Below are 26,661 nucleotides of genomic sequence, written 5' to 3'. Positions count from 1 at the left end.
TAAAGATTTATTTATTTATTTAAGAGGTAGTATTACAGAGAAGGTCTTCCACCCACTGGTTCACTTCCCAAAAGGCTGCAAGCTGTGCTGATTCGAAGGTGGATTGGAAGAGGAGTAGCTGGGACTAAAAACCGGCACCCATATGGGCTGCTGACAATGCAGGTGGAGGTTCCATCTACTATGCCACAGCATCAATCCCATGACTTGACTTTTATTTATGGTAGTGGAGTATTTCTTTAAAATTGCTTATTTAAGTACCTAAAAGTGAGAGGAAGAAGTTGCATCTGCATTTTAAAGGAAATGAATACTATTTTCAGAGGTCTTGAAAGTTTATTTATGAGCATATTTTCTTGGGGAAAGAAGATAGATAAATGGATATTATCATAATGTGAAATTTATTTGGTGAATTTTGATACACAATCATTAATAAAGAAATCATAAGGAAAACTAACCCAATGGCACTCTTTTTTTTTTCTTTTCTTTTCTTTTTTTTTTTTTTTTTTTTTGGACAGGCAGAGTTAGACAGTGAGAGAGAGAGAGACAGAGAAAAAGGTCTTCCTTTTTCCAGTAGTTCACCCTCCAAGTGGCTGCTATGGACTGAACGTTGAGGCCAGTGCGCTGCGCCAATTCGAAGCCAGGAGCCAGGTGCTTCCTCCTGGTCTCCCATGCAGGTGCAGGGCCCAAGGACCTGGGCCATCTTCCACTGCCTTCCCGGGCCACAGTAGAGAGCCAGACTATAAGAGGAGCATCCAGGACAGAATCCAGGGCCCTGACTGGAACTAGAACCTGAGGTGCCAGGGCCGCAGCTGGAGGATTAGCCTAGTGAGCCGCAGCGCCGGCCCCCAGTGGCACTCTTATGGCTTTGGGTATCCTAAGACAAATATCCAATGGTCCACAAGTATTTACACTGTTCATTATAAATATCACTTCAGAAATAGATCAAAACATACTTTACTTTAGACAATACTTTGTTTGCAGAAATATTTTGGTAACACTCCTAGTCTGTAAATTATAGATATCTTACTAATAATAAGTATGAAAGTGATCTCTGTTAAATGTAAGAGTGGGAATAAGAGAGGGAGGGGATGTACAATTTGGGACATGCTTAAGCTGACTAGCCCCAAGTGGTGGAGTTAGAAAGGTGCCAGGGGATTCCAATACAATCCCATCAAGGTGGCATGTACCAATACCACCTCACTAGTCCAAGCAATCAATTTCAGTTCACAATAGACCATGATGATAAGTCTAAGAGTCAAAGGGATCACATAAACAAGACTAGTGTCTGCTAATACTAACTGATAGAATTAAAAAGGGAGAGAACGATCCAACATGGGAAGCAAGATATACAGTAGACTCATAGAATGGCAGATGTCCTAAACAGCACTCTGGCCTCAGAATCAGCCCTTAAGGCATGCAAATCTGGCTGAAAAGGCCATGAGAGTATTTTAGACATGCAAAGCCAAGACACACTGTAAGAAAAAAAAAAAAAAAAGAAGACCTAAATGGAAGATCTCTGCGAGTGAGATCCCAGTGGAAAGAACAGGGCCATCAAAGAAGGAGGTACCTGTCTCTGAAGGGAGGAGAGAACTTCCACTTTGACTTTGGCCTTGTCGAAATAAGATCTAAGTCAGTGAGCTCAGGGGGCTTCCATGGCTTGGCAACTCATGACTAGAGCCTTGGGAGATTGGTGATGCCTTAAACAAGAGTGTCAATTTGTTAAGTCAACAACAGGAGTCACTGTGCACTTACTCCTCATGTAGGATCTCTGTCCTTAATGTTTAGTTCAAAGTGAATTAATGATATGACTAGTGTTCAAACAGTATTTGGCAATTTGTGTTCTGTGTGGGGAGCACACAGAATATATAAAGATATTCGAAAATGAATCTTGATGTGAATGGAATGGGAAAGGGAGTGGGAGATGGGAGGGTTGTGGGTGGGTGGGAAGTTATGGGGGGGGAAAGGCCATTGTAATCCATAAGCTGTACTTTGGAAATTTCTATCTACTAAATAAAAGTTTAACAAAAAAAGTAATATATACCTAACACATACGTGCTATTATTAAAAGAAGTACAAAATAAGTCAACTTGGGACTTACATAGGCAGAAATACTTCACCCTCCCTATGGAATTTCCCCTGAGATACTTGCAACTTAATGATTTAGTAGTTTGAAATCTCTCCCTTCCTTTTCACTACGTTTGCTAAGGATCCAAACACTGCATTTCTCTTGAGGGAGTTTGGCCTTAAAAAGTCAATAGAAACACTTTGTTATGATTTTCTGAAGTATGGTGACCATGATGCAGAGAGTGAAATCTTAAAGTTAGATTGAAAGTGAAAGAGTCAAAAGCATACAAGGGGAGACAAAGTATATCCAATATATATCTTTTTTTTTCAACCTGTATATGTGATTATCTCTGCTGTGGCCAGGGAGTGCAGTGGAGGATGGCCCAGGTGCTTGGGCCCTGCACCCCATGGGAGACCAGGAAAAGCACCTGGCTCCTGGCTCCTGCCATCGGATCAGCGCGGTGCGCCGGCCGCAGCGCGCCGGCCGCGGCGGCCATTGGAGGGTGAACCAACGGCAAAAGGAAGACCTTTCTCTCTGTCTCTCTCTCTCACTGTCCACTCTGCCTGTCAAAAAAAAAAAAAAAAAGAAAACTTTTATTTAATAAATATAAATTTTGAAATACAATTTTTGGATTATAACAGTTTTCCCCCATAAACTCCTTCCCACATGCAAACCATCCCGTCTCCTACTCCCTCTCCCATCCCATTCACATGAAGATTCATTTTCAATTATCTTTATATACAGAAGATCAACATAGTATATACTAAGTAAAGATTTCAACACACTGCACCCACACAGACACACAAAGTATAAAGTACTGTCTGAAGACTAGTTGCACCATTAATTCTCATAGTACAACACATTAAGGGATAAGATCCTACATGGGGAGTAAGTGCACAGTGACTCCTGTTATTGATTTAACAATTGACACTCTTATTTATGATATCAGTGATCACCCGAGCTCAAGTCATGAGCTAACAAGACTATGGAAGCCTCTTGAGTTCACAAACTACGACCTTATTTAGACAAGACTGTAATCAAAGTGCAAGTTCTCTCCTCCCTTGAAGAAAGTTACCTCCTTCTTTGATGGCCTGTTCTACTGGGATCTCACTCGCAGAGCTCTTTCATTTAGATCATTTTTTGCCACAGTTTCTTGGTTTCCATGCCTGAAAAACTCTCATGGGCGTTTTAGCCAATTCCGAATGCCTTAAGTCCTGATTCTGAGGTCAGAGTGCTATTCCAATAATATATCTTTACTCTCCTTTTGAGCTCTAGCCTTATAGAATTTAAGCAAAAATACACTATAAACAAGAATAACAAGAAATATGCCTTCCTGCTATCTTTGGGTTTTTAAATTTATGATGGAAATAATTGTGATGTGGCCAGCACTGTGATATAGTAGGTTAGGTGTCACTGGCATGCCATATGGACACCGGTTCAAGTCCTGGTAGCTCTACTTTCAATCCATCCCCCCTGATAGTCTGGGAAAGCAGGAAATGTTGGCTCAATTGCCAGGGCTAAACACACTGCATCACAGGGCTGGCCTCAATGCTCATATTTTTGAAAATCTGTGAAAAGCTCACATACAACAAGACAGCACATCTGAGATTTGTGACTAACAGGAGCAGTTAAGGCTGTCATATTCAAGTACAAAAAATTAGCGTTCTATTACCAAATCTATGCAAGACAACTAGTTAAAAGTTGAAGTCATGAAAATTATTAGAATCCCACCAGAGACATAAAAGTATCATAATTTAGGCAACAGCACATTGAAGTGCAGGAAAGACTGGGAAAATTTGCATATTATAGATTATATGATCATTCTCTAAACTGGGTGATGAGAGATTCTAAGTGAGAGATTTGGCTTTGACTGAAGACATTTTTAATATTTTTAATATTTTTTAATTTGTTTTGAATTTATTAAAAGGAACACAGGAAAAAAAGTGACATATACACAGAGATCTAGAGAGAGATATATCTTGTATGTGCTTGTTCATACCATGAATCCTTGCAACAGAGGTTGGTCAGGATGACCCAGGAGCTTAGAAGTCAATCTGGGTCTTCCACATAGGTGTCTGGGAACCAAGTACTTGAACTATGATCTGCTGTCCCTTAGGGTTCACATAAGCAGGAAGCTGGGTTAGAAATGCATGCGCCTGGACTAGAATCAGGTCCTCAATATGAGATGTGGGCACCCCAGGAGATGTCTTAGCTGCTGAGTCAAAAGCCTACTACTGAAACAGGGTTTAGGGTTTGAGTGCATGCTTGAAAATTCCATTCCATGCAGATTGTCAAGGGAGAGCTTTGCTCTGTTTAGAAGGAAACATCTTTGTAATACGCAACAACAATAAACATAATTCTACAAGACTACAAAACACAGGAAATTTTAAAGTTGAGGATGCAAATTTGAAAATGATCTCTTTAGTCATTTTCCTAATTCTAATTGTGTTTATGTGTGTTTCTGTGCATGTGTGTGTGTGTGTGTGTGTACGCGGTGTTAGATATCCAATTGAATGTTTAAGTAATATGATATTTATGGAAAAATTAAGAGAATCAAAACAAAAGGAGAGGGGCTGGCACTGTGGTATAGTAGGCCAAGGCTCCACTTGTCAGCGCAGGCATCACATATGAATGCCAGCTTGTGTCCCTTCTGCTCCTCTTCTGATCCAGCTTCCTGCTTATGACCTAGGAAAGCAGAAGATCCTGAGGACTTGGGCCACTGCAACCACATGGCAAACAAGGAAGAAGCACCTGGCTCCTGGCTTTAGATTGCCAGCTCTGGTCATTGAGGTCATTTGGGGAGTGAACCAGATGATGGAAGACCTCTCTCTTCCTCTCCCTTCGTTCTTTTGTAACTCTGCCTCTCAAATAAACAAATTAAATCTTTTTTTTTTTTTTTTTTTTTTTTTTTTTTTTTTTTGACAGGCAGAGTGGACAGTGAGAGAGAGAGACAGAGAGAAAGGTCTTCCTTTTGCCGTTGGTTCACCCTCTAATGGCCGCCGCGGCCGGCGCGCTGCGGCCGGCGCACCGCGCTGATCCGATGGCAGGAGCCAGGAGCCAGGTGCTTTTCCTGGTCTCCCATGGGGTGCAGGGCCCAAGCACCTGGGCCATCCTCCACTGCACTCCCTGGCCACAGCAGAGGGCTGGCCTGGAAGAGGGGCAACCGGGACAGAATCCGGCGCCCCGACCGGGACTAGAACCCGGTGTGCCGGCGCCGCTAGGCGGAGGATTAGCCTAGTGAGCCGCGGCGCCGGCCAAATTAAATCTTTTTTAAAAAAGGAGAACACATATCCAGAATTTTCTAGTGTAATCAATAGCCTGCAATTATTTAAACTAATAATAATTTTCAGTACTAGGTATGATATTATAAACAGAAATTTTATTGAAAATGTGTGTTTTCCTTATTTCCATGTAGTTCTTTTAAGAATAAACTTTCATATATATATATATATATATATATATATGAACAACTAACTGGTTGAAATACTGTCCACAGTGTTTGAATTTGCTTTAGCTCCATTCTGTCCACATACCTTTGGTTAATGATTGCACAGTATTAGGTCATTCACATACTGGTACCATCTCCTGAAGGCCTAAGAAGTGAAGACGTGTGACTGGCTACACTGAGAAGACAGAAGGAACTGTGCAGTTACCTAGAGGAGACAATGGATCCCAGACGTTATGTGATGGAATTAAATGATGGTAACATCATACCTGTACTGGGATTTGGCACTGCTGCACCTATAGAGGTAAGTAAGCATAGTGTTCTTAGGATTGAATGTAAAATGAAATAGAATGTATATTAGTGGAAACCAACCTCAGTTTTGGAGTTACTTAGTTATCTCTTTAAAGACCCGATTTCCAGTGTCTCTGAGCAGGGGTGGGGGATGGTTATGTTCTAAGTTTCACCAGCCTGGAGCACAAGACAGAGGGTACTTAGACTTAGTTCTGCATCAGGTTCTGATCTCTTGATCACCTGTTGATTTTTCTCACCAGTGCTGGATTCCCTCCTTTTTAATCTTTCCCAGTTTGGCAGAAAAGATGAAAGTCAAGTCAAGAAGCTGTCTTTTTAAAGGTTGGCAGCCATGGGAGTGGTTTCTTTTCCATTTCATGGCTGAAACATTTTTTTCTCCTTGCAAGTAGACAAGATAGATGGAAATTTCTGTGGATGAACTACTGGGATAGATCATTAATAGAGTCCGGGTCAACTGCTCTGGGGTAACCTTGAGAATCACGCTGTAAATAGTGGACATGAGTTAAGCAGATTTTCTCATGTAGTACTGTCTTATCTGGGAAAATACCAGAAAGGAAAAGGTAACATGTTAGAGGATAATTGGAACATAATAAGAGTATGTCTAAATTACTAGTCCTCATTAATGTATGCTGTATTTAAGGAAATTGGTATCTGGGGCTCTCTGAAATGAAAGTCAGTATAGTGAATAATTTATTAGAGTGAGGAAGATTTTTTAGGACTAATATTATCCCTAGGTCCTGAAATTGTGTAACAAAGGACCAATTACTTCAGAATTGAAGTCCCCATTTTCTCCTGTCTTTGATAAAAGGAAATCTTAAAGTGGCAATTTTGGAGACATGTGACAAGACTTGGTTATTTTCAGGGCAATGTGTCATGAAGGGCATGGATAATGAAGGACACCAGCAGACCTTTAGCCTTAGTTCATTTCTTTGCCCTAACCCCAGGTCAGCACCAGATTGGTGTCAGGAGAGAACAGTAGCATTCAGTATCTACTTCATTCGGATTTCATTAGAAATGATCAATTTCTCAAATTCTTAAAGCAAATAGTGTGAGCTTGATTTCCTTTCTGATCTGTTACCAATACACTGTCAAATCTTTATTGAAATTTTGTAGATGTAACCAAAATTTTTGATTTTGCCCTAATTATAGCTACCCTAAAACAAGTGCCTTTTATTTGAAGACTGACACCTAGATTAAATAACTCTTGTGTGATAAGGCTAAGTTCTTACACATAAATGTATACGATAGGATTATGCATATTTACTTAAATGTTTAGCTTTTTCATGCAAACCGAGAGTCTGTGTAGAAAATATTTAACATAAATGACTGTTGTCTCTTGAATTGATTATTATCATAGTGGTTCCTGTTTAGGATTGGTGAACATAGTTTACCCCATTCCTTAAGTGATAAGGTTGTTGTTGCATCAGAACTCCTTTGAGAAATGAGTTTTAAGTGTAATTGCTTTCCCGTGGAAGAGTGGTACTTTGGTTGCTGTGCTTTCCTGTGGGAGAGTGGTATTTTGGTTGGTTCAGAAGGCCTATATAACCTGCCCCCAGTGAATAATTAAGTTAAGTCTCAAGACTTAATTTAAACAGCATTCCTTATGTGTTGTCAGAATTTCTTGGTGGAGGAATATGGTGTGTTTTGTATGACTACACTGCAAGGGAGCGCATTGAAGCTTGTACATTGGTTCTTCTGTACTTCCTACTATATGCATTTTTGCTGTGCTAATATTGCTTTGTAATCTCACCATGCAAATAATAACTACATGAAAATTCTCTGAGTCCTTCAAGCAAATCTGCAAACCTTAGATATACATTATTAATCATGTATTTCCTGAATCTGATAAGTTTCCTGGGTTGACCAGCTCTTTGTATTAAGGACAAAAGATGGGCCAGTGCTGTGGCATAGTGGATAGAGCCAACGCCTGCAGTGCGGCATCCCATATGTGTGCCAGTTCAAGCTCCACTTCCAATCCAGCTCTCTGCTATGGCCTAGGAAAGCAGTAGAATATTACCCAAGTCCTTGGGCCCCTGCACCAGTGTGGGAGACCCAGAAGAATCTCCTGGCTCCTGGCTTCGAATCAGTGCAGCTCTGGGCCCTGCAGCTCTGGGCCATTGTAGTTATCTGGGGAGTGAACTAGTGGATGGAAGATCTCTTTGTCTCTGCCTCTGCCTGTCTGTAACTCTGCTTTTCAAATAAATAAATAAATCTTAAAAAAAAAGGACAAAAGATCCAGACAAACTGAAGTGGATTACTGACCCCAATTGTAGAAATAATTCAAAGTTTGAGGAAACACTGATTCTTAGAGAAGTCCTTACCACCATCTGAGTGAGGTACGTCTCATGCCTGGATCTCCACATACTATTATTTGTTTCTGTCTTAGGTTCCTAAAAGAGAGGGTCTAGAGGCCACCAAGTTAGCTATTGATGCTGGGTACCGCCATTTTGATTCTGCTTCTGTGTACCATAATGAAGAAGAGATAGGACAGGCCATCAGGAGCAAGATTGCAGAAGGCATTGTGGAAAGAAAAGACATATTCTACACTTCAAAGGTACTTTGTATATGCTGTTCAAGTGTGTAGTAATTAATGTTTTAATTAAATCTCACAAATTCATTCATGCATAATAATATAACATCCAGTTTGATAAGAGATGTGTGCAGTTTTAAATCTTTAAAGTGATGTCCCCTTATTTATCTGAGCCTTACTTGTAGCAGTATGATTTCACAAAGGTCCACAGAATAAGAGAGCTACCATCAGATTATGACTGTCCTTATTTTCTTTCCTCATTTATTATTCTGAATACAAATTTTCAATTGTATCAATAAAAGCAAGCACTATCAAAGTATTCTTTGGGATTTAAACATGATTTTGCTAAGTGCTTTGTAATTGTGTTTAACACATGTTTAAATCTTCAAACCATTTTCACCCTCAGTCATGGAACTAATATTGACAATAATTCTTTGTCAACCAGTAAAAAGAAGGGAGAACAAGACTATTTAATTACTTTGTAAATTCCATCTAACATTTTTCAGAAAATGGACATTATATTACCTTGTGAAATATTTTATCTTTTGAGTAATTATTCTGTTGATCATTAATAATCAAATGTATGCATTGTAATGTCACTTGAATAGGTCAGATAAAAGGATATTCAGTACAGAAGAGAGCATTTTTTCACTGTGCTGGTCAGTCTCTAACTAGTAGATTCATGTCCCAACATCAGGTGAAATGAAAAATAAACTTGATTAATGTATTAATCCAGCACAACTTTCAATAATTAACCTTTGCAGCTTTGGTGTACTTCCCATCGACCAGAGCTAGTTCAGCAAAGCTTGGAAGAATCATTGAGAAAAGTTCAACTGGACTATGTGGACCTCTACATTATTCATTTTCCAATGGCTTTGAAGGTAGGCAATTTGAATGAATAAATCTTTTTCACTTCAGCTATTGGCATGGATAGTTATCAGTAATGGGCCCTCATTTTTAGTCATGATTAAATTAAAACTATATAAATGTGTGAGAACTTAATTCATGTAAGTTACAGAAACTACTCAAGACATCCTATGAACAGAGCTTACTGTATTTTATAATATTTGAGTCCAAATCATGGTTTAAAGTAGTCTTCAGAAATGATTTTGTTTATATCAATTCCTTACTTCTGCATTACCACAAGTGTGGCAAAGTCTTTTAATTTGGTGGAGAATTTGACATTGAGACATTAAAGGCTCATGGTCATTGGTTCTTGGTAGCTTCTCTAATCTTACAGCATCAAAATTAATCTTTATAGCACCTTGATTGACCGTGGTTTTGTCATGTACTTGTCCTTGGAATAAATGCGTTCAGGGAGAACACTGACTCCTCAGCTTTCGTCAATACTGCAATTTATTATTGTTGAGGATCAAGGCTATATATCTTATTTCCTAGTGAGAGAGACACAGTTCCTGAGATGAAACTATAGAAATAAGCAAAGTAACAAGTCAGCCAGGAGACATTATTAGGCTCTGGAAAACAGTATACACACACACACACACACACACACATGCAGAGTTCTGAGAGAATAGAGGAAATCTGTCATCAAAAGACATTAAAATATTTTAAATGTGTGTGTAGGGGATGTTGTTGCATCTACTTTACAAGGTTTAGTGTCTCATCCTAGGTATACCCAGGAGCATTTCATGGGTGGAAACTTCAATTTCTAGCCATCACTTTAATGACTGCTTTTATTCCAGCCAAGTAAAGAGCGAATTCCAAAAGATGAAAATGGAAAAGTAATGTATGACACCGTGGATCTCTGTGCCACATGGGAGGTGAGTTTGAGGAGATACCAGAAGAGAATGCTGGGGAGGGAGAGTCAGGTCCTCTTCCACCTTTTGAATGATATCCACAATTCTGGAAACAGAAATTCCTGATTTTGAAAGTGGATGTTTTGCTGTGTGTTGGCAGGGAATACACTACCGCGATATAATAGTAAGAAATCAAAATCAGGATTAAGCAGATGTTTTCCTCCATCTGCACTTCTGTCAGTTTTTTTTAAAGATTTATTTATTTATTTGAAAGTCACAGTTACACAGAGAGAGGAGAGACAGAGAGAGAGAGAGAGGTCTTCCATCCGATGGTTCACTCCCCAGTGGCCGCAACGGTAGGAGCTACGCTGATCCGAAGCCAGAAGCCAGGAGCTTCTTCCGGGTCTCCCATGTGGGTGCAGGGTCCCAAGGACTTGGGCCATCTTCTACGCTATCCCAGGCCATAGCAGAGAGCTGGATCGGAAGTGGAGCAGCCGGATCTCAAACAGGCACCTATATGGGATGCTGGCGCTTCAGGCCAGGGCGTTAACTCACTGTGCCTCAGCAGCGGCCCAAACTTCTCTCAGTTTTATAAGGAGGACATATTAATATTTTTTCTTACACTGCCCACCTTGTTCCTCCCCCTCCCCCTTTTTTTACTAGTTTTCTCTTCAGGATGTGCAATGTTATTTATCTTGTCAACATTCAACAATGTTCTTATTAACAACACTTCTCATTTGTAAATATTATTCAATCATTCTTCACTTTTACAGGCCATGGAGAAATGTAAGGATGCAGGGTTGGCTAAGTCCATTGGGGTGTCTAACTTCAACCACAAGCAGCTGGAGATGATCCTGAATAAGCCAGGGCTCAAGTATAAACCTGTTTGCAACCAGGTAAGGGCCTTCAGCCTCCTTTTTTTTTTTTTTTTTTTTTTGACAGGCAGAGTGGACAATGAGAGAGAGAGAGACAGAGAGAAAGGTCTTCCTTTTGCCATTGGCTCACCCTCCAATGGCTGCTGCGGCTGGCGTGCTGCAGCCAGCCACCACGCTGATCCGAAGGCAGGAGCCAAGTGCTTCCCCTGGTCTCCCATGCGGATGCAGGGCCCAAGAACTTGGGCCATCCTCCACTGCACTCCCGGGCCACTGCAGAGAGCTGGCCTGGAAGAGGGGCAACTGGGACAGAATCTGGTGCCCCGACCAGGACTAGAACCTGGTGTGCAGGTGCCGCAGGTGGAGGATTAGCCTATTGAGCCACGGTGCCAGCCAGCTTACAGTTCTTAATGTGATCTTCTGGGCAGGGTGGACTTACCCTTGAGTTATTAAGCATGACCAGAGTTCAGATGTGTACATGTGATGTGGAGGGAAAGGAAGATGATAAATGCCTGGAATAGTCAGTCATCAGGAGACACTGAAAATAATATTAGGTAGATAGAGCATATGGGTTTGTGTGTATTCAAATGCCTGAGTTTTTCTCTTGACATCTGCTTTTAGATGTCTCACAGCCACAGATCCATAACATGTGAACTAGAAATTGAAAAAGTCATACAGGTTAGAGGTAGAATGTTAATCTGTTTATGGTGGTACCAGTGGTACATGAATACTCAGATACTTTTAGTAGAACCAGAGCCAATCCTATGCCTGACTCTATCTAAATCTGTATCTCCTCCATTGCTTTTGCCATCGAGTATCTCTTCCAGCTCATCTATTTTGTTTCTGATTCTGTGCTCTAACTTACTTTTTAAGATCTGGTAGCTCTGTTGTAAGGATTCTAAACTAGGAAAATATAGCTTATAAAATTTACAAATTTTTTAATTAGTGATGATGATTTAAAATTATATATTATTAAGGAGCCGGTGTTGTGGCTTAGAAGATTAGGCCTCCACCTTCAGTACTGGCATCCCATGTGGTCTGCAATTTGAATCCCAGCTGCTCCACTTCTGACCTAGCTCCCTGTTAATGCATCTGGGAAAGCAGTAGAAGATGGCACAAGTAATTGGGCCCTTGCACCCATGTGAGACATCAGGATGAAGCTCCTGAATCCTGGCTTCAACCTGGCTTAGCCCTGGCTGTTTCAGCCATTTGGGGAGTGAACTAGTAGATGGAAGATATCTCTTCCCCCCATTCTCTCTCTTTCCCTCTCCTCTCTCTCTGTATATCTGCTTTTCAAATAAATACAAAAATCTCAAAAATTTACATATAATATTAAATGTTTTTTTTCAAATTATTATCACTACACTTTTATTATGAAAGCTTTCAAATAATCAGAAGTTTTGAAGCAATTTTGAGAAAATTCATATTTTCCTGTTTATATATAAAATTGTTGCCATTTTGCCAGGTTGTCAAATGTGTGTAAATACATGCGTATTTTACAAATATGCACAATAATTTACTGAACTCATTCAAAATATTTGGGAGACATGACTACTCATCCCTACAGACCTCCAAAACATCTAAGAATGTATAGATTATCCCCCAATGTTGCATTTCCATGTTAGATCTAAGGAATGTGATGATTGTCCTCTGATATCATTTAAAATACAGTCACATTTAAATTTTCCAGTGTTTTCCCATTGCTTCCTCTACTGCTAGATTCTTCATTTACCCACAATGTCCAGTACCAGACTGGGCCAAAGCAAGGAGCTGGAAAGTCAACCAAAATCTCCCATGCATGTGGCAGGGATCCAACTACCTGCTGCTTCTCAACAGCTGCACTGGAAGTAAATTAGAATTAAAAGTTGATCTTTTAGGAAACAAACCTTGGCATTCTGATATGGGATGCAGATGACTGCCTGCCTATCAATCCCTTTTCGTATAGACTGATTACAGATCCTTCCCCATCCCCAATATAAACAAAAAGATTTTGTAAAATATTCTGGATTTTACAGATTGTTGCTCTACATTGACAGGTAATATGTCAATGTCTATTCCAATTTTCTGTTCTTTAGAATTTAGATTTGAACGTGTCATCATTTCAAAATTGAACACATTTAGTAGGAAAATAAACTTATCATGTTGTGTTCTTCAAGTTGTACTGCACTGAGAATCATTGAATGATGGGATTTCCCAATGTTATAGATAGTATTCTTTGATAAAAACTTTTTTCTTTACTTGAAAGGCAGAGAGAGGGGGAGAGAGAGAGATCCCATCTGGTAGTTCATCCTTAAATAGCCACAATAGCTATGGCTGGGCCAGGCTGAAGCAAGGATATTGGATATTGGATCTCCATCCAGGTCTACCGTACGGGTAGCAGGGCACTGACTACTTGAGCCATCTGCTGCTGCTTTCCAGACAATTACCTGAAATATGAATCAGATGCAGAGCAGCCAGGACTCAAAAGTGGGCACAGATAAGGAATGCTGGCCTGAAGTTGGTGACCTAACTCACAAGATCACTAGATCACAACTGGTCACTTGGTTAACTCACCTTTTTAAGCATTATTCCCTTCCTTCATTGTAATTACTAATAATCTTTTGAGTTTTAACAGTCACAAGGAATCATATGACAAAACTTATTTTCAATAATATTTTAATATCCTTTGATGTATGTTTTCCTGGATTGCCACTCCCTTGCCCGCAAAGGAACGACACTGTTCACAGCTTATCGGTCTTCAGTAGACTTTTAATGAGAAAATAACAGTGACAGAGAAAGAATGAAGGGAGGAGAGTGGACAGAAAAGCCCCCTCCTTCTTCAGCACACAGCTTATATACAAAATCTGGCCAATTGCAAGCGGGTTCAAGTCCATGCACGGAACACTCCAATCCACTGTCTGTTCACGCAGTGTGCACGCGTCCTCGGGCCAATCAGATGAGGTGTCATGCAGCAGGCAGGCTCACCGCACGGTCCTCGGCGCCATCTTGTTGTTTACAACATTCTCAACTCCTCTGGAAAGTCCCGACCGTGGGAAAGCATTGCCCTAACTGAAACTAGCAACATCCGCCTTGTGATAAAGACACAGCAACAGCTATCAGACCGACCTTGACGTGGGGGCTCCATGGCTGCCCATCCCATGGAGCCCCACACTGGATTGGTTATTTCATTAGAATTTGTAAACACTAATTTTCATTTTTAACTGCTCTTTTTACTTTTCTTGTATTACATTGAATGTAAAACTATTTCCATGATATTCTGCAATGATTCCTCTGTGATGGAGTAGGCATTAACACCTTCCCTTTAGTTAACCATGTTCCTAGAAAGAAGTTAATGTAATAATCACCACCAGCAGGGGAAAATAGTTTTTCCTCTGTCTTTCTCTCAGTATGCTTGTTATTGTGGATGTGAGTTTGTATTTATTCTGTGGGTTAAACTTGACTTTACTCATTATTTATTATGATGAGGAAATCTACATGAATATCAGTAGCAGGACGCCTAGCAAACTAACTATTTTGTTCAACAGGCTTGCTGTCATGAATCCTTGAACAAATACTTGCCTTCTGGCACAATTCAATGTCAAATATTCAAAGAGTTCCTTCTTTTTTCCAAAAAAGGAAAATTTCATGGTTCCTCTTATTGAAAAAAATGTTAAACATCTATAATCTGGTTCACAGAGTTGGTTCATATCAGGAATTTATTATTTATCCTTGCAGGTGATAGCAATTTTAATATTCTTTTTAAAATATCATCCCTGGAAGCTGTTAATCTCAATTTAAACTTTGTTACTCAGGTTTTCTTTTTGTTTCTTTTCAATTTGAATATTTCTCCTTCACATCAATATTTGTACTTCCAGTAATCTTAAACTCTCTGTGTTGTCTATCTACAGGTGGAATGTCATCTGTATCTCAACCAGAGAAAACTACTGGATTTCTGCAAGTCAAAAGACATTGTTCTGGTTGCCTATGGTGTTCTGGGAAGTCAAAAATATGGAGAATGGTAATGTGCACACTAGCAAACTTACCTAAAACACCTTTGCTGTTGAAACGTTTGCATTCATAGCATAACCACTTTTCTGGCATTAACTCTGAAGTGTTGCAGTACAAGGAAGAATTTGCATTTCTTTTTTAAAAAAATAATTTATTCAGTATTAACGTGAGCAAATTTCATGTATTCTACATATACAGATTTAGGAGCATAGTGATACATCTCATGCTAACCTCCCTCCCGACCACACTGCCACCCTTTCTTCTCCTTCCTTTTTTATTCTTTCTTACAATTTTTATGATGATCTACTTTTGGTTTATTTTATACTCATAAGACTAAATATACTAAATAATAAATAATTCAATAGATAGTCAGCAGAAAATAACACTGCTCCTCAACAGTAGGGACAAGGGCTGTAAACAATCAATAGATCTCAAAATACCAATTTTGTGCATCCATATTACATGTTTTTTGTACTCAATTAGTTACCACAGAACAGGGAAAATGCATTCTATTTGTCTTTCTGGGACTGGCTTATTTCATTAAGTATAATGGTTTTCAGTTGCATCCATTTGGTTGCAAAAGAAGGATTTCATTGTTTTGGATGGATGAGTAGTTTTTCATTCATTAAATCACAGATGACAGTGGTTCTGCTGCCTGAGACCACATTTGAGTAGCACTGGTCTGGAGTAGGCACTGTAGTCTGTTTTGGAATCCTCCTAACAAATACAATACACGAACTCAGAAATTCAGCATTGTTGCCTTTCCTCCTAGGGTGGATCAGAACACTCCGGTTCTCTTAGATGATCCAGTTCTTGGTGCCCTGGCAAAAAAGCACAAGCGAAGTCCAGCACTGATTGCCCTTCGTTACTTGCTACAGCATGGGGTTGTGGTCTTGGCCAAGAGTTTCAATGAGGAGCGAATGAAAGAGAATTTGCAGGTGATGAGTGGGGCTGTGGGCACTGGGGCTCCTACAGTATCCATCACGTGTGTCCTCTTTGTAGGCACTCGGGATACCTTTGTGGTATCTTGGTGTCCCTGTCATCTCCTGTGTGTTTCTTCTTATTGCTCACTTGTAAGTATATTCTTTTGCTGTAGAGGAGGGAAGCCAACATGCTTAGATTGAATTGCAAGAGTGCAGAATTCTGAGGTTTGTGTTTCAGCGTGAATTCTGCAATTTATTGTGTAGTCCTGTCAACTGGCCACTTTTTTTTTTTCTTCAATTCCTTAAATAAGGTAGTTGAATTGGTTATTATTCTGCCTACAATGTTTTCAATTTTATTTTGTATTTCCCTTAGTTCTCATGTAGTTTAAAATTTATATATTTTTTCACTCTGTTTTATCTCTTTAGTCTGGCATCTAACCAAGTCTTACTTAAGTGAATTGTTTTTTATTTTAAAATAGGAGACAACTATAATACAAGTAGCTATAGTATTTGTAAAACACAATCTTCCCAAGGTAGAGATTTAATTTAAAAAGTTTTATTATGATTCCCAGCTTTGTATTTTGACAATTAACTTTGACCATTTGCACTCAGTCCTCTGCTTCTCTTCTTGTCTGCAACCTTTATGTATTTCTCACTGAGTCTCTGCTGCCTTTGCTGGACAATGCGTGAGCTCTGACTCAGAGTTTTTATTGAGACACTCTCTGTTCTGCTTCACTTCTCCCCATACAGTTTTTCTCCTTTCAGTAAATTATATCAGGCTTTATATCATCCCATTGCAGAGTGCTGAGGCATTTTGTGCATATTTGCAAAGCCTCCTGGGAACAGATACACGATTACTTCTGTTAAATACTATCCTAAACGTGAGTTGTAAGATAGGCCAGCTGCATTTAACAAGAGCAAGGATGCTGGGATGTGTGAAATTTTGAGTGACATTACTATAAACAACCCTTCATATTGATTTATTCTGCATATCATTTTCAGACTCAGATGTAATTGTTGAGGCATTTTATTCCAAGATGTGCCTTAGTTTTGATTCTCTATATAGTCTCATTTTATGAACAAAAGTTAATTCTCAGGGTCATCAAATTATTCTTGCCTTTTTTGTGGTTAATAAGTGTCATGTTTTGACCTATAAGGGAAAAGTATAGTATTATACTACATTAGCTTACAAAATTGTTGTTGTCTTTCCTTCCAAATTTAGACTTTCACCCCACTGGAATTTATTTATATATTACTTGGAATAATGATACAAATACACCTATATGTTTACTAAATGAATAGCAGATATACTTAACAACAATAACATTTCTGGACTCTGCTTCTCTTCACTGTGTTGACTTACTTTTCTGTACTATCTTAATTATATTGAAAAATACATTATATTGTGAAGAGTGGTAATTTTCTCCTACATCCTTTTATTGATTTTTAAAAAGATTTACTTATTTTATTTGAAGGCAGACTGAGAGAGTGCTGCCTTCCCTTGCACATTAGCAGGAGGTTGGTTCAGATGTGGAGCAGCTCAGACTGTAACCGAACCATCCAGTATAGGATATGGTATCACAAGTGGCAGCTTAACCTTCTGTGCCACAAAACAAGCCTCTGTATTATCTTTTGGAGGAATATCTGGGCTATTCTTCACTGACTATTCAGTGTTATAAAATTTACAATGACTTTATCAACTTCCACCTAAAGTCCTTAAGTGGTGTGTATTGAGATTGTCAATCTATTTGGAAGAACTGGTTTCTGATTGACAATGTTGTGGATCCTAAGTGTACATGAGTAGGTTAATTTATAAAAAAAAAAAAAATGTGGTATTTTTGCACCATGAAATCCTATTACTTGCACCAAAATGGCTGGAACCAGAATATACCATGTTAGTTGATAAGGCATGTACAAAAGGACTTTTGCTGCATGTTCTACAAAACTTATGAGAGTTAAATAAGAACACAGGATGCTGATTACTAGAGCCCACAATAAACAGAAAGAATATGGGGAGTTTGGATTAAAAAGCAGGGAAATTTGAATTTGGTTTGGTTTATGAATTGTGACCACATACTAATATCAGGTGGATGTGAGTAATATGGGAAGTGTATGTACGAGTCTACATTTTTTTGTTTTTAAATTTAAAAGCAATATGAAATAACAAAATTTTCCAAAAACCAACAAAAAAGGCTAAAAGGAGAATTTTAAATATGCAAAAGAGATTCAGTAATATAGTAGTGAAAGTCTATTTGCTGGATTCTTTTAATTTTAAGCTTCTGACATTTCTCATTTTCTCTGTCTCTCTACTCTGAATCCTCAATTTAGGGTCTTAATAAACAACCTGTCAGGCTTCCATTTGTTTTAATATGTTATCAGTTAGTGACAATATTTTTGATCTTTAAAGTACCCTCAAATTAGACAATCATATCCTCAAGGATGTTCTCCTAACCTTTGCACCTGATGTCACTGCATTTGAATTATGTTGAGAAATATTTTTCACTTTCTACATGTTAATGGATGGAGTACAAAAATCCAACTATCTCCATGCAACTTGGTAAAATATCTTATATATTTCAAAAGTATTCCCCTAGATTTTTCTAGATTCTATGATACATGGTCCATTTATCTTTGTACTTTGTCAGCTTTGATTCATCTCCAGCTTCTTTTGGGATCTTTTGTCTGTAGTTTTGTGCAGTTGAAATTAACTAAATCTAGGTATTGATTTCTATTTACTTTTAGCTCTTAATCACATTAATGTTTTATTGATGTCTTTAATAAGTTTTGGAAACTTCTTAGATATTTATGTATTGTCCTTACACCATTCAATGCAATCCCCCAGGATTTTCTTTCTTACAAAACACAGTAGAAATAATTAAAAAAATTTTACTTTTTGATAGGTTTTTGAATTCCACTTGACTCCTGAAGATATGAGAGTCCTAGATGGTCTGAACAGAAATATTCGATATGTTTCTGCGAGTTTGTAAGTGCCTTTGGCTTATATCTTGCCACAACTTATTTTTTGAGCAGGAATGTAGAATGAGTGTTGGAAGTTACCTCAACATCAGAAAGCTAGAGTTGAACAAGGAGCCTGGCGTGAGACAGGAACTTTCTGGAATTGTCTTCTCAGTTTCTCAGTAGAGCTCCAGTTACTGACACAGGAACTGGTTGAGAGAGTCCATGTCAGTATGGACTTTCATACATCCCCCACTGTGCTTCTCATTCCGTGGCACTTTTCAGATCAGGAAATACCATTGTTGAATCAACATCTCCACAAAGATCTCTGTAATCTAGTGTGATTTGGTAGGCATACACTATGGATATTATCCACGAGGCTTCTTCAGTGTTTTCAGAATCCAGTTAATATCACCTTCCAGGAACCTGATGAATTCTTTCACAGATTGAAGGCATTTACATTACCACTATATTCCATGCCTAAAATTCCCATCATCTTCCTATGGAATCATTGATTGTATCCCATCCATTTAATGTTTTGAATATTACCCTATTTCTCCCTTCAGTTTCATTGTATATTCAATCAAGACCCCCAATCACAATTGCCTGCAGAAAGGTTGGTCTTGATTTGGTCAATGGAGCCCTTAGTTTGTATTCTGTGAAATACAGATATGTTAAATTAGTAGATAAGTTATGGGGAAGATTTGAAAATGAATGGAAGAGTACATAAGCAAAAGAACCATAAATGGAAAGATTTTGTAGTCAAAAAATTTTTACTTACTCTTCAAGATTGAACGTGATAGAATATGAGGAAGGGAATATTTCGTTATTGACGGTTAGCTCTAATATGTATTCTTTCTGTCTGTGGTAATTTTGATTTATAATAGAAAAAAGGGATGATTTATGAAATGACATTAGCGTGGTGTAAAATCGATTGTACTGAAAATTTGTGGATATTTGGTCATCAAGGCCGGAAGTCTCACTATTATAGAGAAAAATTGAGAATAATAGAGACATAACATAAACAAAGAGAGATAACCATTTGTAATACTACTACCTCTTTAACTGGTAGTATTTATTGGTCATATTTGTTACTCTACATATGTTGTTGCTATCAAATATGTACATATCAAAAACATACTGTAAACTTCATAGGCATGAAACTCTCTCTTATAAATTACATTCTTTCCATTTCTGAATCTAACATGGTATTTTATATAAGACAGACAGTCAGTAAAATTAATACGTTCTTAAGATTGAAGAGAATTTTCTAGCATCAACTTGAATTTGTAAATGTTAAGACTTGATATCACTTGGCTTTATTGGCATATCTGGCTTAGGGAGAGAAGTATGTTTGAATTTTGACTCTGTGTTGTTTGTTAAATTCCAGGAAAAAGTTTAATTTGAATAATTTGGTTATACTTGTAAAAGTATTTATTATAAGGTAGTCATCATGAGAGTAAGAAAGGCAGAATTGTTAACCAGTAAGAATATACAATGATTAATCTCCCTAATGCCAGTTACAGAAAAATCACTAGTAATTACCATGTATGTAAAGGTATTAAATTCAGATTATGCATTTTTTCTCATTTTAGTTTGAATGGCCACCCTAATTACCCATTCTCTGATGAATATTAGCATGGAGATCTTCATCATGACTTCTACCAGAAGCTCCTTGTGATATGGCAGACATCTCACACGCTGATGATTAGAGACCTCTCTTCTGGATCATCCATGATGCTAAACACCTCACAAGAAGCTAGAGTTAAATTCACAGTAGAGGAAGCATGTACACTAAATTTTTGTCACTTTCATAAAATAGTTAATGTTGACTTCTTCTTTTTTTTTAACTTTTATTTAATGAATATAAATTTCCAAAGTACGACGTATGGATTACAATGGCTTCCCCCCCATATCGTCCCTCCCACCCACAACCCTCCCCTTTCCCACTCCCTCTCCCCTTCCATTCACATCAAGATTCATTTTCGATTATCTCAATATACTGAAGATCAGCTTAGTATACATTAAGTAAGGATTTCAACAGTTTGCTCCCACACAGAAACATAAAGTGAAAAATAATAGATGATATTTTTTAAATGATGATGAAATCAGATCAGACCTATTGTCATGTTTAATCCCCGTGAGAGTCAAGTTGGGAATTGATAATTTCTTTTTTTTCTTTTTTTTTTTTTTTACAGAAGATCAGTTTAGTATGCATTAAGTAAAGATTTCAACAGTTTGCACCCCCATAGAAACACAAAGTGAAATATATTGTTTGAGTACTCGTTATAGCATTAAATCTCAATTCACAGCACATTGACTTCTTCTTTAAAGATTCCGACTTACATGATTTCTTTCCTTTGATTGCCTTACTCCCCAAACTGATTTTCCTGGAAGTTTGAAAACCATTGGTGGGAGTTTCAAGCCATTCCATTGACCTTACTGAAGTAGAAGCAGGCAGAATTGTTGGCCTGTAGGGAGTTAACCGCTAGTAGGCATTTTTCAGTCAGTTTTTCTCCAGTGCTTCAAGGAAAAACAAAACTCACTGCATAGACCCTGGAAGGTAAGGCAATACTACAAGAATAACCAAGAACCCAGGGGTCCCTGTGAGAAGCTCAAGCATAAGAGGTGCAGAAACTGGGAAAACAGATATTCTCTTTTTTTTGAAACTACTTTTTGAAAACTTTTATTTAAGGTATGCAAATTTCATGTACTTCAAATATACAGATTTAGAAGCATAGTTATAATTTCTACCCTACCAACCCCTCTCACCCTCACTCCCATCCTTATTCCTCCCCCCTCTGATATTCCACTTTTTTTTAAAGATTTATTTGTAAGACAGAGTTACAGAGAGAGTTAGATATAGAGAGGGAGTGGTCTTTCATCTGCTGGTTCACCCCTCAAATGGCTACAAGGAATGGAGCTGAGCTGATTTGAAGCCAGGAGCCAGGAGCTTCTTCTACATCTTCATATGTGTGCAGGGGCCTGAGAATTTGGGCCATCCTCTTGCATTCCCAGGCACATTACCAAGGAGCCGGATCATAAGTGTACAGTTGAAACTTGAGCTGGTACCCATGTGGGATGCCTGTTCTGCAGGCTGGGTCTTTAAACCATTGTGCCATAGCCCCAGCCAACCACTTTTTATTTTTTACAAAGACCTATTTTAGTTAACTCTATGCTCTTAAGATTAATCCTATGCCTAGTAAAAAGTTCAACAAATAGAATGAAGGAAAAAAAAAAAAATACTGGTCCTGAACAGTCAAGACAAGGCCTATTAAATCACCAGATTGCAACGTGTCAATTTCTCTGTTATAGATTGCCTTTTAGGACACAGATCAGGGAGAACATATGGTATTTGTATTTTGGGTTGACTTATTTCACTAAATGTGATGTTTTTCAAGTGTATCCATATTGAATTTGGTTAGGGAAGTGAACGTGAGCCAACTTGGTTAGTTGACTAGGAACTAGACACAGGGGAAGTTGAAGAGAAGGCTATTTTGTGTCTTGCACACATATTTGTAAGTTTGCCTTATTTTCTATTTAAAACATTTAAGAGGATAAATTTTATAAATTCATATTTATTTTTAGACTGAGGAAAATGTGATGAGTATGGAGTTGAGCACATCTATGTTTGGAAATATTGATAATTGGTCTTTCAATAATCATATCCTGAATATCAAAGAAAAGTTTTCATAGTGAATTGATGAGCCAGAGCTCAGCGTCAGATTCTTCAATTACGATTTTCAGGAAATCCAGGGATCTTGCTTGGCTTTTGGGGTCCAGAAAGTCAAAAAGAAAACAAAACAAAGCAAAACAACAGCAAAAAAATATTGGCTTGCTGAATTGCCACAAATATTAGCTCTATGTTCATCACTTTTTTCTAGTTTAAAAATAAATGTCAACTTTAATACTATCAGTAGTTACTTGAATTGTAAGTGACTTGAACTTATAAATCAAACGGAAGATAAAACAACAGAGTGAATAGACAGCAACAGGATTCAACTACTTGGTGTTTAAGAGGTTCACTTTAGATCTAAGGCCACAATAGTTTGTACCTGAAATGGAAAGATAGTTCATGCAACTAGTAATCAAAAGAGAACTGTGTTAGGTGTACTAATGTCAAAGTAAATATAATTTATTTTAAAAACTGTGACAAGAAATAAAAGCCTTAAATGTTGAGAAATTTGTCAATCCATTGAGATACGTGTAGCTAAGTAAAAACACAGATGTAACAAATACCATAGCTCCAAAATTTATGAAGTATTTATGAAGTCTTGAGAGAACTGCAAGAAGAAAAAGGGATCACTACAATACTAGCTAGAAATATCAACATTCAATTTATAGCAATTGTTAGAACAAGTAGTAGATCGATGTATACATAGAAAAAAGAGCATCATAAACAATTATATGACAGCAATTAAATAATCCAGAGTAAATAATCAAATTTCTAGAAACATACAATATTGAAGTCTGAAAATGAAGAAATAGAAAACATGAAAAGACCTCTTTTTCTGGCAAGGATATTAAATCAAAGCACAACCCCCCCACCCTCAAACCAAAAAAAGAAAAACCATAACCAGAGTCTTCACTAGTGAATTCTACCAGAAATTCAGAGGAGAGTTAATATCAATTCTTTTCAAAATCTCCCCCAAAATTGCAAAGGAAGAAACAATTCCTAAGGCATCCTACGAAGCCAACATTACCAACCACAAAAAGTCAGGCAAAGACATGATCAAAGAAAAAATACAGGTAAGTATACTACTCACTACTATGCATATATTCCCTACTAAATATCTGCAAGCCAATTCAGTGGCATAATACAGAATATAAATCATGACCTAATAGGATTCATTCCTGTAATATAAGGGTTATCCAGCACACAAACATCAGTCAATCATTATGACACGTTAGTAAGATGAAGGAAAAACCTCCAGAATATCTCAATTCAAGCAGAAAAGGCATTTGAAAAACTTCAACATTCATTCGTGTTCAAAACTTGAAACAAACTAGAAAGAAAAATAGTCTTTCTCAACTGAATTAAGTCCATAATTATAAAACCCACTACCGCCATAATTGTTGATGTCAAAAACTGAATAGGTATTTCCCGTTGTTCAATAACAAATAATGTCCATTTTAACACTTCTATTCAACAACATACCAATTTAAGTAACAGGAATAAAGAGATCTTGCAGGAGGTGACAGGAACAAGTGAACACCTGAAACTAATCTAAGCTGAAAATTGGTGGTCAAGACTGGGGGACTGACGTTATAAGCTGCATGACAGGAGGTGTAGAAAAAAGATATGGGATATAAATATGGGTAGGTGGGAGACAAAGCACTATTTTTCCCCTCGAGGAATTTGAGGGAAATAGCAGGGCTGTTTCTGAGGATTCTTGAGAGGTTTTAACTATGGTATTACATGAAATTCACAACCTGATGGAATTTTAAGTAAACCCACATCGATCACCCTTGATTCATGGAGTGTATTCTTGGGTGAAGAAATTGGGGCTTAATGTACCCTCCAGATGCTCAAAGAGACAATGGAGGCACTTTGTGACTTCCCTGATGTTCTGCATTATTTGTAGTTTTTTTTCTTATCACAGAAGACTAGGATCAGCCCTTACATTCACTGTGTCTCATGATCTTGAATGATGACACAATGTTTTAGTAGATTTGGAATGTTTCTGGATATGTACAATATGCAAAGGGGGAAAGATTGTAAAGAGAAACTTGTTAGCTTTGATAGTTGTTTTCATTAATATAGGGTTGGGTCAATGCCAGTTACCAAAAAGACAGATATATGATTTCCCTGATGCGAAGTAACTAATAGAGTACCTGTATTAGAGTCAAGTAGACATTTTGAGATTTGAGGATGTTCTACAGACCTTGTGTTTTCTGTTGAGGAAAAGCATTTATTTTTCTCTTCATACAATTTGATGAACTCTTTATAGGGTTAACTAACCTATCTTTAAGTAAGCTGGGACTAGATCTTTGTGAAAATTAAAAGTAGGAATGTGAGAGGGAGGAGGAGGAAGAGTTGCAGCGTGGGTGGGAGGGAGGAGAATAGGAGAAGTGTCATTATGTTCCTAAACCTGGATATATGAAGGACATGAAACTTGTATAAGATAAATAAAATTTTAAAAAATATAAGCAGATTAGCTTAAATTCCATGAGATGTTTACCAGCATCTTGTTAAGAACAAAGAATAATTGCATTTACTTAGGCTGCAATCCTTGAGACATAGAATCCAATCAGCCTTGAAAAGGTGCCCAAGGTTTCAGAAAATAGTGTCTGATTTTCTAGCCCAAACTACAAGGGGAGTGGTGGTGAATCACATTTCCTGGTTTCAGTAATTGTGATTGCTGATTAAAGATCATGTAAAAAAAGTTTGAATTGAGTTTCAGGAATCAAGGGGAACTTTTGCAGAAAACTCTTGGAGAGGCTAGTGAATTGTTTTAGAGCAATATAACTGCCATTTAGTTCACAAGGTCTGTGTGTACTAAGGTGGGCATATTCAAAATTGCTCAACTCCAGAGTTCAGCTGCACACTTGCATGATGTCAGTTTTCCCAAGAACTCCTCAATTGCTGTTTATCTTTTCATGTATTTGAAGTCAGAGAGATGATAGAAATAGAGTTAGAGGTGGAGGTAGAGATAGAAAGAGAGGAGAGAGAGAGAAAGGTAGTGATAGAAACAGAGAGGGAGAGAGAGGCAGAGAGAGAGAGAGAGAGAGAGATGTCCCATGCAGCGATTCATACCCATATGTCCACAACTCTTGGGATCAGGCCAGGACAAATCAAGAGCTCCAAACTCAATCCAGTTCTCTCATTTGAGTGGCAGCAACTCACTTGCTCTTGCTGCCTATCAGGTTACACATTAGCAGGAAGCTAGAATCCAGTGAAGTCAGGACTCGAACCCAAGCATTCTGATAAGGGACGTTGGTATTTCAAGTAGTGTTGTAGTATCGTAATCTCTGTGTCAAACATTCATCCTTAATTTTCCTTTTTTGGCACCTGGTAATAAGAAGTTTAGGACAAGAACATACTCCCGATAGTGTTCAGTGAAGACTAGAACATCTTTCATTTCTTCTTGGCTCTTCCTTCTTCCACATGCTGATGTAATCCTGAGGGTATGTGACGATCCTTGTATCAATAACTTAGGACAAGTCTGACACATCAGAACCCATTTGTCTGGGGTTATTTACATGGATGAGTTCAGCTAAAGCAGAGAACACATGCTGCAGATTCATGTTCATTTAACCTGTTGACATGGTGGCTATCTCCATGCTTTAGAAGCATTCTGGAAAATTGATAAACAGAGGCACTGATTCCAACCTACTTTTCCCAGAAGATTATGTAACACATAGCCTTGAAATATAGAGAGGGTAGCTCCCTCCAAGAATATGTAGGGTATCTTTTTATTATCCAGTAAAATAATGTAATACCTGCATTCTGTAAAATGATAGTCATGTTACTGCCTTTTAAAGTAATAACTAAAATTAGAGAAAAAATAAATAAAAATGAAAAAAGTGTAAAAGATCAGTGAAATGAAGAGCTGTTTTTCATGAAAACATAAACAAAATGTACCATGGCCTAACTAATCAAAAAATAAACCCAAATTAATAAAATTAGATATGATTAAGGAGATGTTACAAAAGATAGCACAGGAATAAAAAGATTCATCGGGAATTACTACAAAAAGCTCTATAGTCAACAAATTGGTATGAATAGATATCTGCATGCATACAGTCTACAAAAATAGAGTCATGAAGACATAGAACACCTAAATCAACCAATAACCGATATGGAGATTGAATCCATTA

General features: G+C 37.9%; 1 protein-coding gene across 1 annotated transcript; it reads left to right on the top strand.

Annotated features, from left to right (window-relative positions):
- The first annotated feature begins 5,652 nt into the window (after positions 1 to 5,652).
- Positions 5,653 to 20,672, top strand: LOC138843187 (aldo-keto reductase family 1 member C1-like). The gene is made up of 9 exons (XM_070054968.1): positions 5,653 to 5,811; positions 8,203 to 8,370; positions 9,111 to 9,227; positions 10,050 to 10,127; positions 10,877 to 10,999; positions 14,863 to 14,972; positions 15,735 to 15,900; positions 18,786 to 18,868; positions 20,436 to 20,672. The coding sequence occupies exons 1-9, from the start codon at positions 5,728 to 5,730 to the stop codon at positions 20,476 to 20,478; spliced, it is 972 nt and encodes a 323-aa protein (XP_069911069.1). The 5' UTR covers positions 5,653 to 5,727; the 3' UTR covers positions 20,479 to 20,672.
- Positions 20,673 to 26,661: the final 5,989 nt, after the last annotated feature.

The sequence above is a fragment of the Oryctolagus cuniculus genome, chromosome 13 (assembly GCF_964237555.1).
Source record: "Oryctolagus cuniculus chromosome 13, mOryCun1.1, whole genome shotgun sequence".
Taxonomy (NCBI): Eukaryota; Metazoa; Chordata; class Mammalia; order Lagomorpha; family Leporidae; genus Oryctolagus; species Oryctolagus cuniculus.
Note: the sequence above shows the minus strand (reverse complement) of the source record. Positions and strands in the feature narration are given on the sequence as shown.